A 13,646-nucleotide genomic window follows, 5' to 3' on the forward strand; every position below is an offset into this window, starting at 1 on the left:
GCATCGCCGACTCGATGGACATGAGTTTGAGTGAACTCTGGGAGTTGGTGATGGACAGGGAGGCCTGGCATGCTGTGATTCATGGGGTCGCAAAGAGTCAGACACGACTGAGCGACTGAACTAACTAAGCTCTCCTTTCTTCTGACTGGTCTACAGGGTGGTTTGTGATGTCCACAGAGGTGTTGTTGAAACTGGAGCAGCAACAAACTATACAAAAGAACACCAGCTTCACTTCAAAAGTTCTCTCTAGCCTTTTCTTTTTCACAAATCCTTCATTCTGAGTAAATGCTGCACCACCCTTCTACCCGATTAAGTAGACCTCGGTGGTAGTTAGCAGGTAGTGGTGTGAGAACCCTCAGAAGCCTGTTTGTAGGCTTGCAGCATTGCAAACATTTGCATTTTCCTTAAGGCTGACAGGCAGAAACTGAGAGACTGATAACTCAGTTATCACTCCTGCCAATGCAGGAGACACGAGTTTGACCCTTGAGCCAGGAAGCTGGTGGTAAAAGGGGTGGTCATGGTGGTGGAGGTGATGGTGGTGGGGATGGGGTCATGCGGGTGGTGGTGGTGGTGATGATGGTGAACTCATGGTGATAATGGTGGTGGTGGCCTCCATTTCAGGCCCTTGCCCCTAAACAAGTATATATTCAGAAATATAAACCATAATTAGGTTCAGTGGAGGATCTACTATTCCATTATAGAACTAGGCACATGTGTTATATAACAGCAAAGTGTTCAAGGACTCTCCTTTCACTTGAAACTTTGTAAATTCTGTGGGGTTCTCTTAGAGCATAGAGAATTTCAGTTATTTCTATACTCAGAAGTGTTATCAATATATCTACTAATACTTCATTTCAATTGGGAACATAAAGAGATCAGAATCACCCAACCAGAATGACCACAGCCAACCAAGCATAAAGTTCTTCAGAAAACCACAACCTAGGCTACTCTTTACACCTAAGAGCTTAGCTTCATTATTTGACACAAGTGCCTTCTCTGGTGCTAACACCCATTTAAATCATGGCATGCACCTATAATCATTCTACAAATGGTGTTTTGACCAAACACTGAATAGCCATGGTGGTCATCTTTGTAAGGCCTGCTTGCTAAGAATGTTCTAGAGAGCATAAAAGTATTAAAATATGTACTGTGGGGGCTCCCTGGTGGCTCAGTGGTAAAAATTCTGCCTGCCAATGCAGAAGACACGAGTTTGATCCGTGAGCCAGGAAGCTCCCAGAGCACGCTGTGAGCAGCTAAGAACCACACATTCTGGAGCCCATGGTCCTCAGCAAGGAGTCACTGCAATAAGAAGCCTGTGCATGGCAACTAGAGATTAGCCCCCACTCACTGAAACCAGAGAAAAGCCCACACATCAACGATGACCCAGCACAACCAAAAATAAATAAAGAAATAAATAACTTTAAAAAAAAAGCTTTAAAAAATACATACTGTGGTCCTTGTGAAGTACCATGTACATCTGTGTTTCTGGACGTCAGCATCTCCAGACAGGTGGGACCCCCCCCATGTGTGGCTACCTAACTTGGTGATGATAAATGTCTATTACTTATTCATCTGCCCCAATTTACCTTTATTATGTAGTGAATCAGTAAGTCCAGCATAATTTTACCATGTACACTGTTTAACTATTATAGGCCACCCTCAAACTTAGTTTTATGGTCCAAACAGTTTCATCCATCACCAGCTCCTGACTGCACATTTAAAACCAGGTATTATGTGTATTTAGACTAATGATCCATCCTGAGTCCATAGGTAGCAAAATTCTGTTACTAGGACTTCCTACAATAAACCAGTATCTGTTGAGCCACAGTTATTGGAAAGAAGACATTGCATAAATACCAAATTAACCAAAAAAAGATTCTAGCAGAAAGCAAAATACTAGCACATCTTGAGAAAGCCCATCCCAGGCAGCTTTGGAGCTAATGGGCCAAAAACATGACCAATCTAATCTATGACTTGCTAAAAACAATTTCAGCAAATTCCAACACCATACACTGTCGAGCAGAATCAAGCATTCGTGTGGATAATGTCAGCGACTTTAGCTACCAATTATTATTAACTCTCTTTTTTAAAAACCTGAAAGACTTGACTAAGAAACGAGAAAGGTATCCATGCCTTTCCTAGGACTTCTTTAAATTCTTCTCTGTGGTATGTGAGAGACTAATCTGCAGAAGAGAGGGATATTTCGATTTATGGTATGAATGATTTTTTTTTCTTTCTCTTTTTTGGCCACGCACTGTGGCAAGTGTGATCCTGGTTCCCTGACCAGGGATTGAACCTGTACCCCCTGCAGTGGAAGTGTGGAGTCTCAACCACTGGACCACCAGGGAAATCCCTGACTTTTTCTTTAACTGGTAGTATAGGAAGACTTACAAAGGCAAAATCAAACTTGCAGAAATAGAGTTTCTGTCATGCGACAAAGAGTGTGATTCAATCATAAAAAACGAAAGCTTAACAACGAGAGAAGTTTTGAGAAAGAACACATACCTGCTCTTTGGATGGCACCAGCAGTTCCTCAATCATCATGCTGTCCCGGGCGTAGGAGCTTCGGTTCAAGGTGTAAGACCTATCCGAGCTGAAGGAGCGGAGGCTGTTGTAGTTACAGTTAACCATTCAAGAGGGGGAGATGATGATGAGATGGGTAAAAGAACATTAATGCATGCAACTTTCAGAACAGGCAAGATGGCTCAAAATATCAACCAAAATCGTTCTTGAAAAGACATGGTCAAAAATAAACTTCCTTATACTTGAGGAAATTTCTTAAGCTTAGATAACCTCATGATCAGGTTTTGTTTAAAATTAGGCTGTCTGGTATTCAATCTGTGAGAAGATGAAATATAGGAGGACTTTGCATGTTTCTCTGTGACAGGTGAACCAACATGACAATTCAGAAGAACTGGATGACTCTAGGTAATTTGATAGCTGGAGAGATCTTTTCTTTGTTAAAATCTTCTTTGACAGTCTCCTCTCTTTCTGGTACATATCTGTCTGTCTCGCACTATTTAATGGAATTATGTTGCTATAAATGCATCTGTTAATAAGAATTTGGGAACTAGATGCAGGTTTAACCTACTGAGAGCTCTGGTTTGCAATTGCTTCTCATGGAAAGCATGAAGAAACAAGAAGTGTTATCCTGACATGATCATTTTGCCATCTTTCTGAAAAATTCAAATTCCACATACAGTTCTCTCGCCTTTTCTTACTGTGCTCTTTTCAGCTTTGCTTCTTCTGCTCTTCTCCTTCCTAGCCTTTCTCAATATTCTATGCAGCCTCTGGACTTGCCAGAGTGCAGAACCCCTGATGTCCTAAAGTGCCACTCACCACTGTGACCTCTAAACTCATAACAAGAAGGCTTGGGGGATGGGCAAAATGGGTGAAGGTGGTCAAAAGGCATAAACTTCCAGTTATGACACGAGAAAGACCTGAGGATGTAACGTACAGCGTGCTGACTATAGTTTATAATACTGTTTTGCATATTTGAAAGTTGCTAAGTGAGATGTTAAAATTTGTCATCCTAAAAAAAAAAGTGTAACTGTGTGCGGTGATGCGTGTTATACCTGTTATGGTATAACACGACCTGTTATGGTGCTTGGTTTGCAATATATACAAATGCGGACCCGTTATGCTATGCACCTGAAATTAATATAATGTTTATGTGTCAGTTATATTTTGATTAAAAAAAAAAAGAAACCAATAGAGTAAGGGATCCTAGTAACTCTACATATATGCACGTATTCACATATATCTACATAATATCCAGGCGGACTGGGGCAGCAGCTCATATAAGCACTGGCAGAACCCTGGTGGATCCTTCAGGAACACAGAGCATGGAGTCCTGTGAGAAGCTGCTTCAAGGCCCCTTGCCTGCCTACCAGGTAGGTGGTCATGAGGTGGCTTCTCATTGACTCCTGTTTTGAAAGCGGTCTGAGGCTTCCTGTCTCATCGTCCTTGGAAGACAGCTGCAGAAAACGAGATGGCTGAGCCAGCCTTCTGGAACCAGCTCCTCAGCGATGGGGAAGCTCACAGCTAACGTGGTAGACATACAGCCCCTTTGGTTTCGGTGTCACCTCTCCTGGTGTGGAGGACGGGACCACGGCAAGCTGGCCCCACCTCGGGAGTAGTAAACTGTCTGAATCCAAACATGGCTGCTTGAATCTTTGCTGGCAGCATTGGTCAGACTTTGGCCTCAGCTCTGCTTTGTCTGTGCTTGTCAGAGAAAAGAGCAAAGGAGACATACCTAAGAAATCATTCTGTGCTTGCACAAGATGATTTCTTTTCCCCTACTGCCTATCTTGAAAAGAAATCATTTTGTGAAAGCACAGAATATTGTGCAAGCACAGAACGTTGAAGGCATATATGGATATATTTTGGATGTACTACAGACTATCCCAAAGTGGGTATTTTTATATCAAGATACAGAGACCCCTGAATGATAGGCTTTATTCCAAGTGTCTACACCAATGGCTTGGTACATGCTCCTAGGATGAGAGCCTTACTTTCTCTAAAACAGATAGCATTCTACAGAGTCATTATTAAGTGTTTTGAGCAGATACTTACTAACTGACTATTATGGGCAGGACACAATATTAGAAATTGGATATAAAAGGAAAAAAAGAGTAGCATTATGCTTGCACAGAGCTTACTTAGTAAGCCACGTGCCTCTGACCTCTTACATGGTCGGGCCTCCAGTGCCCAATCATGACCCATCACTTATTTTTCCCCTGTTTTTATTGCAAACTTTGTTGTTGCTATTCCTGTTTCTAGCCCATGCCTTCTCTCAGATGCAATATAAGCTTCCTAAAAGCAGGAATTGTCTTTTTACTTTCTAACCCAACACTATCCAACAGAACTTTCTTTTCCAACAGAGTGATGGACATGTATTTAATCTGCACTGTTCAATACAGATATAAATTTCTCTAAATTATGGTTCCCATGGCAGATATTAATATTGGTGGTACATGAGTTGGTTTTATTGTACATGTGAAACAAATACTTAAAAGGTTTTTTAAAGTTTACATATTAATTTTAAGTTTATTCCTTAAACATATCTAAGATGTATTGATTTAAAAAAAAAACCAAAATCTTCTTTCTTTCAACTACTGTAGGAGTGTGCATGAAAGAACAGAGCCTAGAATTGGGAGTCATCAGTGGAAACGTCTAAAGATGTCTTCATCTGACATAATTCCTACTCCTGACCAATTTACATTAGGCAGATGGAGAGCCCATTAAAGGCATCAAGCTTCAGCGTGAATCCTTAATACATCGAAGTGCTTTCAGCTACTTAAATGAGAGACTATTTGCATGGGGGTCTGGAACGCATTACATTGTTTTTCACTGAGGTCAACGATATTATTTGTAGCTATCAGTATACCCTAAGTGTTAAGCAGAGGAAGTGTTAGAAAATACATGCCTCAGAATTCTGAAGTTATCCTACTGTACCTAGCACAAATCAAAGAAAACAGCACTCAGCCAACAAACAGTCCCTCCAGTCAAGACTTTGCCTATAAACCCAGTGTGATCTCTCTAGTTACTTCATGCACTATACAACTTTTATGTTAAGGGAAATAAATTCCTCATGTATTCAGTCAACTTTGCGTAAGTAACATTATTTATTACACATTTAGCTACTTGCTTATTTTCTCAAATCACAAAACTGATTTTCTAAAGCTGAGTGGAGAAATAAAAAAAGAAAAAGCACATGGCAGCACAGCACAGCACAGCACAACGCCGAGAAAACAAAGATGAGAAAATGAGTTGGGAAAGGCGGAGAAACACCATCAAAGCGTCGTATCTTCTTACCTGATCTTGGGACTATTTTAAAGTATTTTTAGAAAAAACAGGAGAAGTAGAAAGCAAAAAAAAAAATCAGACAGGAAAAAAGAAAAAAATGTTATGGTTGGATGAGTTACACATATAATGTATTCCTTTTTAAATGTTACACTCAGAATATTATACTTGGTAATACTCTAACAGTACTTTAAAAAACACATCAGCTTTAGAGATTTTTTAAATTTGCCTCTGAGCATAACATCAGTTGCCAATGTCAAAAAATGAGTTACATATAATAGCAACAAAGAGGAATGGTGCAATCCAAACTAGAAGTATGAAAGCCTCAGAACTGTCTTATGGAAAGTTTATAAGAGACAATATTCTGGTTTCATCTCTCACTGGAGGTCAGGTGCTACAGTTCCCTACACACAAATGATTGAGTCATGAAATGTAGCTTTTAGGTATTATCTGAGGAAGCGAATCAGCTAGTTATTGGATTACTAAAGCTATTAAGTCTCTAAACAGAAGTTTTCCTTAAGGTCCTTTAAGATTCTGCATATTTTCAGTTGTAACTTGTTGTTATCTGTGATTACCTGAAATATGACATGTTTCTAGAAACTCATTTTCCTCTTGTCATTAACGACACCTGCTGCAATAAGATTTTAAGGCCTTCTATAAATACATGTATAAAGTCAAAAGTTGATTAAGTTACATGAGGTTTCAAATTCTATTAAGAAAAAAGACTGACTCAAAGGAAAATCAATTCTGAGTCTAAACTGTCTCTATCAATGACACTGAGAATAAACTCCCAAGTTTACTTTGTGGGAAGTGCCATTTACTATCAGACAACGAAGCTTTTACAACAGATTTTTAAACTATAGGAAAATGTCCTCAGGGCTCTAACTCAGAAGGTTTAATTATTAGCTTAAAAATAACTTGACTGTCAGCAAACATGCTGTTAATCCAACCAGGGAAAAGAAGTCTCCAAATTCTGGACAAGGTCCTGTTCCTTTCAACCAGGTCAGGCTGGAGCCAAGGTTTTCCACATACAAAAGCTTTATGCTTCAGTTTTCAGCACTGAATTTGCCACCATTCCTGCCTCTGACTTTTGATTAAGTCACCATTTCACCTTTAACATGTCCCTTGTAAACAAACAAATGGCAGAGCTTTCGAAGAGATGCTCAAACAGTTGCTAGACAATTCCAATAAGCGATATGTATTTTTTCCCAAGAATGCACTCTTTTAAAGTCCCAATCATAAATTGTTCTTTCAGTCATGAGAAGAGTATAGTGAACAATCAACACAAATATTTCTTACTTATGGAAAAATGGGATTTTTCTTTCACTACAGAACAAAACTTATTTTTAAAACATGTGGCCCAGATTGGTTCTCCTCATTCTGTCAGTGAGCTCTTTTGCTATATGATGCTTGAAGCATGACTGCCAGGTAGGGAAAAACAGAACAAACAGTTAACACATTCACTCACATAAAAGTAAAGACTGAAAACCACAAAAGAAAATAGCAGAGCATGTGTACCTTTCACCAAATTCACATCCTTACCCCAAGGGCACTTTTGGGGATAATGTGAAAAATGGAAATGGGTTCAGTTTATGGCATCATGGTTGTTTTGGATTAACTGTGAGCAAAGAGCAGCAGTGAGATACCTGGCGGAACGGGCCCCCAGACTAAAGCCCACGTAGCCCTCCGCAGGCAGAGAATCGTCGCCCAGTTCCTTAAGGTCTTGCGGCCCAAGATACTTGTCCGTGTCGCCTGTCATTGCATCTTCACCTGCGGATGTACAAAGCAAGCCCGCATCAGACGCTTCCTTTCTGAAAATGTGTCTGTTTGGGGAGAAAACTGCTCCTCTGGTCATTAGCTAATCATCCATTTTCTCATGTTTATTTCCCCCCATCCCCTGGATAATATTTGTAACTGCCCTTTAGAAGGAAAAAGTATAGGTAGAGGTTAGTTCATCATTTCAAGAGTGAATTTAAGCAGCAGAAAGAGCTCCTGGCACTAGGTACCAATTTTAAAACATTTCCATATCTCCTTGTCCCCGCCTCAAGCCTGAGCAGACTAGAAAGGTTCATCTCTTGTGTCAGCTCGAGTTTTCCTGGCCTAACCATGATGAGGGCAGTTTGTTTGAATGGACCTGGATTGCAAAATAAGAGGCACCTCTTCATCCCTGTGCTGGAAATTTTATGTGGGAAGAGAACCAACTTTAGTTTAAATGATTTTCTCACAACCAGGATTTCAGTTTGGGGTTATGTAAATAACTGGCAAGTGATTTAATCTGAATTAGAACTGCTCAACTGGGGAACCTTGAAACACATCCACATTGAACTATTTCGAAATCTATCAAATGAACAGCTCAGTACAGCTGCCCTGGTGCTTGAACCCTGCTCAGAAAGTGGCTCTATCCTCAACAGAGACCAAATCGGAGCTTCAACAGCTGGAAAGAAATAAATCGTTCTTGAACCATCTATACAGAGTAAGTGCATAGAATACTTTTACTAGCTACACAGGCATAACATGATCTCACGCGGAAAAAAAAAACACATTCCAGGAGTGACCGGGCAGGTTTTCCAGATGCCTTTTGCCCTTTGGGACATTTCCCATCCTTTACAAAATGTAGCATGGGCTGTGGAAAAGTTCCTTCCACAAACAGGCAAACTCTTTCTCCTTTTTATGACTCGACTCTCGTTCTCCTGGATACAAGCCTGGCTGGCTGAACAGGATTTCAAAGGCGTGTGTTTTCTCTTTTCTCAAAGGTAAGCGATTTCACCGCTCTGGCTCTATTTTCCAATCCTTCATTCTGCATTGTTTATAATTTCCATTCATTTAAACTCAGAAAACCACAAGAGCTCAGCTTTTAAACTACCAATCAAGTCTAAAAATATATTATCAACTACCATTTTTGCAAGTGTAAAAACTAAACAGATCAGCTTTCTACAGCTACTCAGAACCAAGAGATTATTTTAAGTTACTTTACAGCTGGGCTATTTGCACATTCACTATGGAGGAAACAAAAACAGCACACACTAAGTACAACTTAAAGAAAGATCTTACTCTGTGTTAAAGCCATTTCCACCAGGCTTGGGCTGGTCAAATGTTTTCCTTATGTTTCCAGGAATTCCTGAGACAGTGATTTAGAATCTAACTCCAGATCAGCCCCCCCAAAACCAATGCCTGGGTTAGATCCACGGTCTTCACCACCACCTCCGAGTTCCTCTCAGCATCTTCGTCTCCTCGCCGGCAACTGAAGAATCACACATCTTTTCCTACTCATCAGTTTTTCAGATGAAAAAAAAAAAAAAAAATCCCCCCAAATCTGGCCACATTTCATTGAGATCAAGATCCTTTTTGATCACTCCGAAGACATCCTTTTAAAACTTCTTCTGATTGGATTAACAACTCCTCTGGCAAGCCTCTAGCAGAACCGAATGGTGACATAAATGCGAGCCCCAGACTTATTTGTATGTAAATATGAGGACTGCTCCAGTGTAGACTTTCGGTAATTTGATACCAATGCCCGGTGCCTAACCGGGTAGCTGAGACAGCCTGAAATCTAGGGAGAGGCAGCAAGCGAGCCACTGCACTTAATGGGGAGGAAACTCTCCTCCAACCTGAAGAAAGAAACGGCTAACGCAGGTAGAGACGAAAAACAGAAGAAAACAAAGAAGTGGCCCGGGCAGGGAGTGGCAGAGAGCTCCAGGCAAACTTTATAACTTTTTGTTCTCAGCTGGGAACACCAGGAGCCTGGGTTATTTATGGTCCCTGTCAGGTGGAAGGAGGGGAAAAAAAGAGAGGGGGTGGGGAGGGAGAGCCTGCCCTCGGGTTGAGGTTGGGAAACTGTGGGGCAGAGGGAAGCGGCAAGAGCTCTCCAAGCAGCACTGGAGAAAGCACTCATCACCGCTGTTTCTATCTAGAGTGGGAGGAAAGGGGAAGTGAGACAAGCAGGGGAAATGGACTGGAGGCTCTGTTTTATCTCTTGCATGAACTCTTTCATTTCCCTGATAGGATCAAAGTCACTGACCGGTCCTCCTTCCCTGAGGAGTCCCTGGAGAAGGCGAGGGCGGAGGGAGCTTGGGTTGGCTGGGGAGGTCTTGGCTGCCAGGGGCTAGAGGCAGCTGAGGAGGTGCCTCTGTCACTGCGTTGTTCCACTGTTTCCCTCTCTCTGGGGCTCCTGGCCTCCCTTCCCAACTGCTCCACCCTGTTTCTGTTGGCGGTGGAGGGAAAAACTAGTGGGACTTCTGCATCTGCCATCTGGGCACTCGGGAGAGGCAATTTCAATCGCTTTCTCTCAGAAGAGCTGAACAATCAGGCTAGAAAGGGCAAAACGGTTTTGACATTATCTTGGAGGAAGTGGGTGTGCAGCATCTTTTCATATTTTGCATCTATCTCTTGCACGGTTACCTAAATATACAGAAGTATGAATCTGTAGAACTGATGAGGTGGGAAACAGATTTGTTGTTCCTAGATCAATGCATAAATAATGACTCATCTAATATTCAGACGATATGACACCTGGTGTTTGAATTCGATCCTCCCTGCTGTAATCAACATTGTAAATACCCAGAATGAGAAGGGAAGCCATTTATAATGCCTGATACATATTGAAAAATATCCCCCATCCCAAAAGTAATATAAACATAATAAAAAGAATCATTTCCAACTCTAAAGAATGGAAGAGGAAGTCATGGTTAAAATGGAGAAAATGCCTGAACTTTAACCTGTTTGCCACAGATGCACTTAAAATCCAACCTACTAGGACTTCCCTGAGAGTCAAGTGGTTAAGACTCTGTGCTTCCAAGGCAGAGGGCATGGGTTCGATCCCTGGTGAGGAAACTAAGATCACACATGCCACATGGTACGGTGAAAAAGCAAAACAAACAAACAGCCCCCACCCCCAAACTACTCAGCAAAGTCTGATTCAATGGTGGTCACTCATTCAAGCTTCCTAACAAGGACTGCAAGAAAGGTTTCCTTCTTCATGACTTCTTGACCAACTTCTCTCTGGCTGCCCCTCCACACTCATCCTGCCCTTCTGTTACACAGAATTCTTTCAGTCCCTAGAATTTCTTTCTTTTTTTTTTTTTACCCCCCACCCCAGTCCCTAGAATTTCTGAACATCTTTGGACTTTGAGCCACTACCTAGGGTGTCTTCCTTTGATGGAACCTTCACCCCTCCTTCTTCACCTGAGTAATTTCTCCAATCTTTGATTCTTTCTAGAACTCTTCTCACCCTCCACTCACCCTCTGGAGTGTCCCTCATGTAGGTTTCCCGTATCAGAGTGTATTGGCAGGAAAAACATCTGCTTGGTCTCTCCCACGGGAGAGTGAGAACACACATTGTCCTGGGCCCACCATATTGTAAGTGCTCCATCAATATTTTTGGAATTCATGATTGCTTTTAAAAAACAGCTTGATGATTTTGCTTTTTTCCCCCATCTACAAAGCCACAGCAGCTTCGTACTCTTCTGACATAACAAGCTTGGTGACTGGGATACAGTAAAATTTCAATAACAATAAGTTTCTATTCTTTTTCACATCTCCTTCTTAGGTCTCAGAAATGGTCAGTATGAAACCTAAAGAAACCCAGTGGTGGGGTGTGGATGGGAGCTGTCAGTACATTTGGACAATGACTAAAGTGGTCTTATGAATATTGCTGCTGCTGCTGCTAAGTCACTTCAGTCGTGTCTGACTCTGTGCGACCCCATAGATGGCAGCCCACCAGGCTCCGCTGTCCCTGGGATTCTCCAGGCAAGAACACTGGAGTGGGTTGCCATTTCCTTCTCCAATGCATGAAAGTGAAAAGTGAAAGTGAAGTCACTCAGTTGTGTCCGACTCTCCGCGACCCCACGGACTGCAGCCCACCAGGCTGTTCTGTTCATGGGATTTTCCAGGCAAGAGTACTGGAGTGGGGTGCCATTGCCTTCTCCGTATGAATATTAAGTAACAGTAATTAAGTAGTTATGCATTCACCATTTTCGAATGGTGAAAATATTTCTTAAAAGGCACAGAATTTAGAAATAAGGGTGTTATTTTAATGCAGTTTAGTGTAGTAGGAATACTGTTGACTCTTGAGTCATACTTTCAACCTCTACCGAACCTTGGATATCAACACTGCCCCTGTCCTAAGACCTCTTGAGGGGATTCAGTGAAATAACGCACAAAGAAGGGTGGAGTCAACACTAACTGTTACTATTGGTTCAGGAACATCTGCTTTCTTTAGTGCCCAAACATATGAACGCATGAACTCATATAATGAATATTTAAAATGCTAAGACCGATACTACTCAGGGCAAAATCCCAACATAGCACCAAGTATCCCAGCTTTTCACTGCCTGACACAGAGCCTGGCTCATCAGAGGTACTCAACAAATACCTGTTGATTGAATGAATGGATGAATAACATTAATACAACTCTCATTTTAATAAACAAAATATTCCATAATTATTGTATAGGACAATACACGAGTATACCAAAGGTTAGAAAGGAATGAGATGAACTGTATTGAGTGTCTGGTTAACTACTCTAATCAATTCTATAATCCAAAAATATTTTTATCAGTAGCAGCTTCTGACCAACAGGTACAAATGCATATAAGCCAACAAAACCAATTCTATGAACAAATAACACTCATTCAATATCAGATATATTTAGTTAAAATAAACAGTACCAAACCCCATACATTTTCGCTTACTAAGTACTTGTGCGGGGCTTCCCTCGTAGCTCAGTCAGTAAAGAATCTGCTTGCAATGCAGGGGACCCGGGTTTGACTCCTGGGTTTGGAAGATCCCCTGGAGAAGGAAATGGCAATCCACTCCAGTATTCTTGTCTGGAGAACCCCATGAAAAGAGGAGCCTAGCGGGCTACAGTCCATGGGGTCGCAAGAGTCGGACACGACTTAGCGACTAGACCACCACCAGCAACACTTGTGTGGTCTTATGTTTCGTAGAAGCATCTGGTGCAGTGGCACAACCGCTGTGTTGAAGGTAAGTCTGACTAATTTTTGGCAAAGAGGCTGTGGTGGCTCGTGTCTAAGATGCCCTCTCTACCCCATCCAGTGAGCCAAGTTTCTGGTATCCATGCCTTGTATACTGCACTTGTTTACATTTGAGCTGGTTAGATTTTTGAACAGTAAAATGCAGGGGAAGTGATTTTACTTGACTCTGAACTTTGAGTTCAGAGACACCTTGCAGTTTCTGCCTGAGTCTCTTTGAAGTGCTTGTTCCAAAGGGGAGGAGTCGATCCTAAGGCAAGAAATTTGAGTACCAAGAGGCCACCTCTTGTAATGGTGTAAAGCGAGTCAAGGTAGCCCTATGGAGACAGATGCCGGTCAGTTCTCAGCTGTCCCTGCCATCCCAGTCGAGGTGACAGACCCTTGAGTGATGAGGCCACATAGAACATCCCACTGAGTTACCCTCGCCTTAGCTGCTATCTCACTGCAAACTCCTGAAAGGTCTTAAGAACCCAGCTGAGCTTCGTCAACTCACACAACCATGAGAGATGATGATAATAAATTAAACCACTGAGTTTAGAGGTAGTAAGTAGTGGGAACAGAGGCGAATGAGAAATACAAGGTGCAGGAGTAAGGCAAAGCGGTCACACGCCGGTTGCCTAATGCACCCCTAGTCAGAGTGAGCTCTGCACTGGGGTATATGATTAGTACAGACAAAGTTTGAGAAGAGCACGTGGGGAAGTGCCACCCAAGGAAGCCTCGCCGGTTTGGAAGGGACTTTTTGTGTGTGCGCTCAGTTGTGTCTGACTCTTTGAGACCCCTTGAACCACAGCCCGCCATGTTCCTCTGTCTGTGGGATTTGGGGGTTGCTATTTCCTCCTCCCAGCGATCTTC

General features: G+C 42.0%; 1 protein-coding gene across 13 annotated transcripts in view; it reads right to left on the minus strand.

The window, feature by feature from the left end:
* Positions 1-13,646, minus strand: part of ANK3 (ankyrin 3) — a 765,692-nt gene that overhangs the window by 109,206 nt on the left and 642,840 nt on the right. For 12 of the 13 annotated variants that reach the window (XM_088841902.1, XM_088841899.1, XM_088841900.1 and 9 more), the window contains 2 exons: positions 7,452-7,575; positions 2,506-2,608 (listed from right to left, as the gene is read on the minus strand). In XM_088841902.1, coding sequence (XP_088698028.1) covers positions 2,506-2,608; positions 7,452-7,575 — 227 coding nt within the window. Of the gene's footprint in view, positions 1-2,505; positions 2,609-7,451; positions 7,576-8,856; positions 9,427-13,646 lie in introns of those variants that run through there. The other variant, XM_088841908.1, reaches the window with a different exon arrangement.

Source organism: Moschus berezovskii, chromosome 12 (genome assembly GCF_049115385.1).
Source record: "Moschus berezovskii isolate FMDL1 chromosome 12, NW_MosBer_1.0, whole genome shotgun sequence".
In the NCBI taxonomy this organism is placed as follows: domain Eukaryota; kingdom Metazoa; phylum Chordata; class Mammalia; order Artiodactyla; family Moschidae; genus Moschus; species Moschus berezovskii.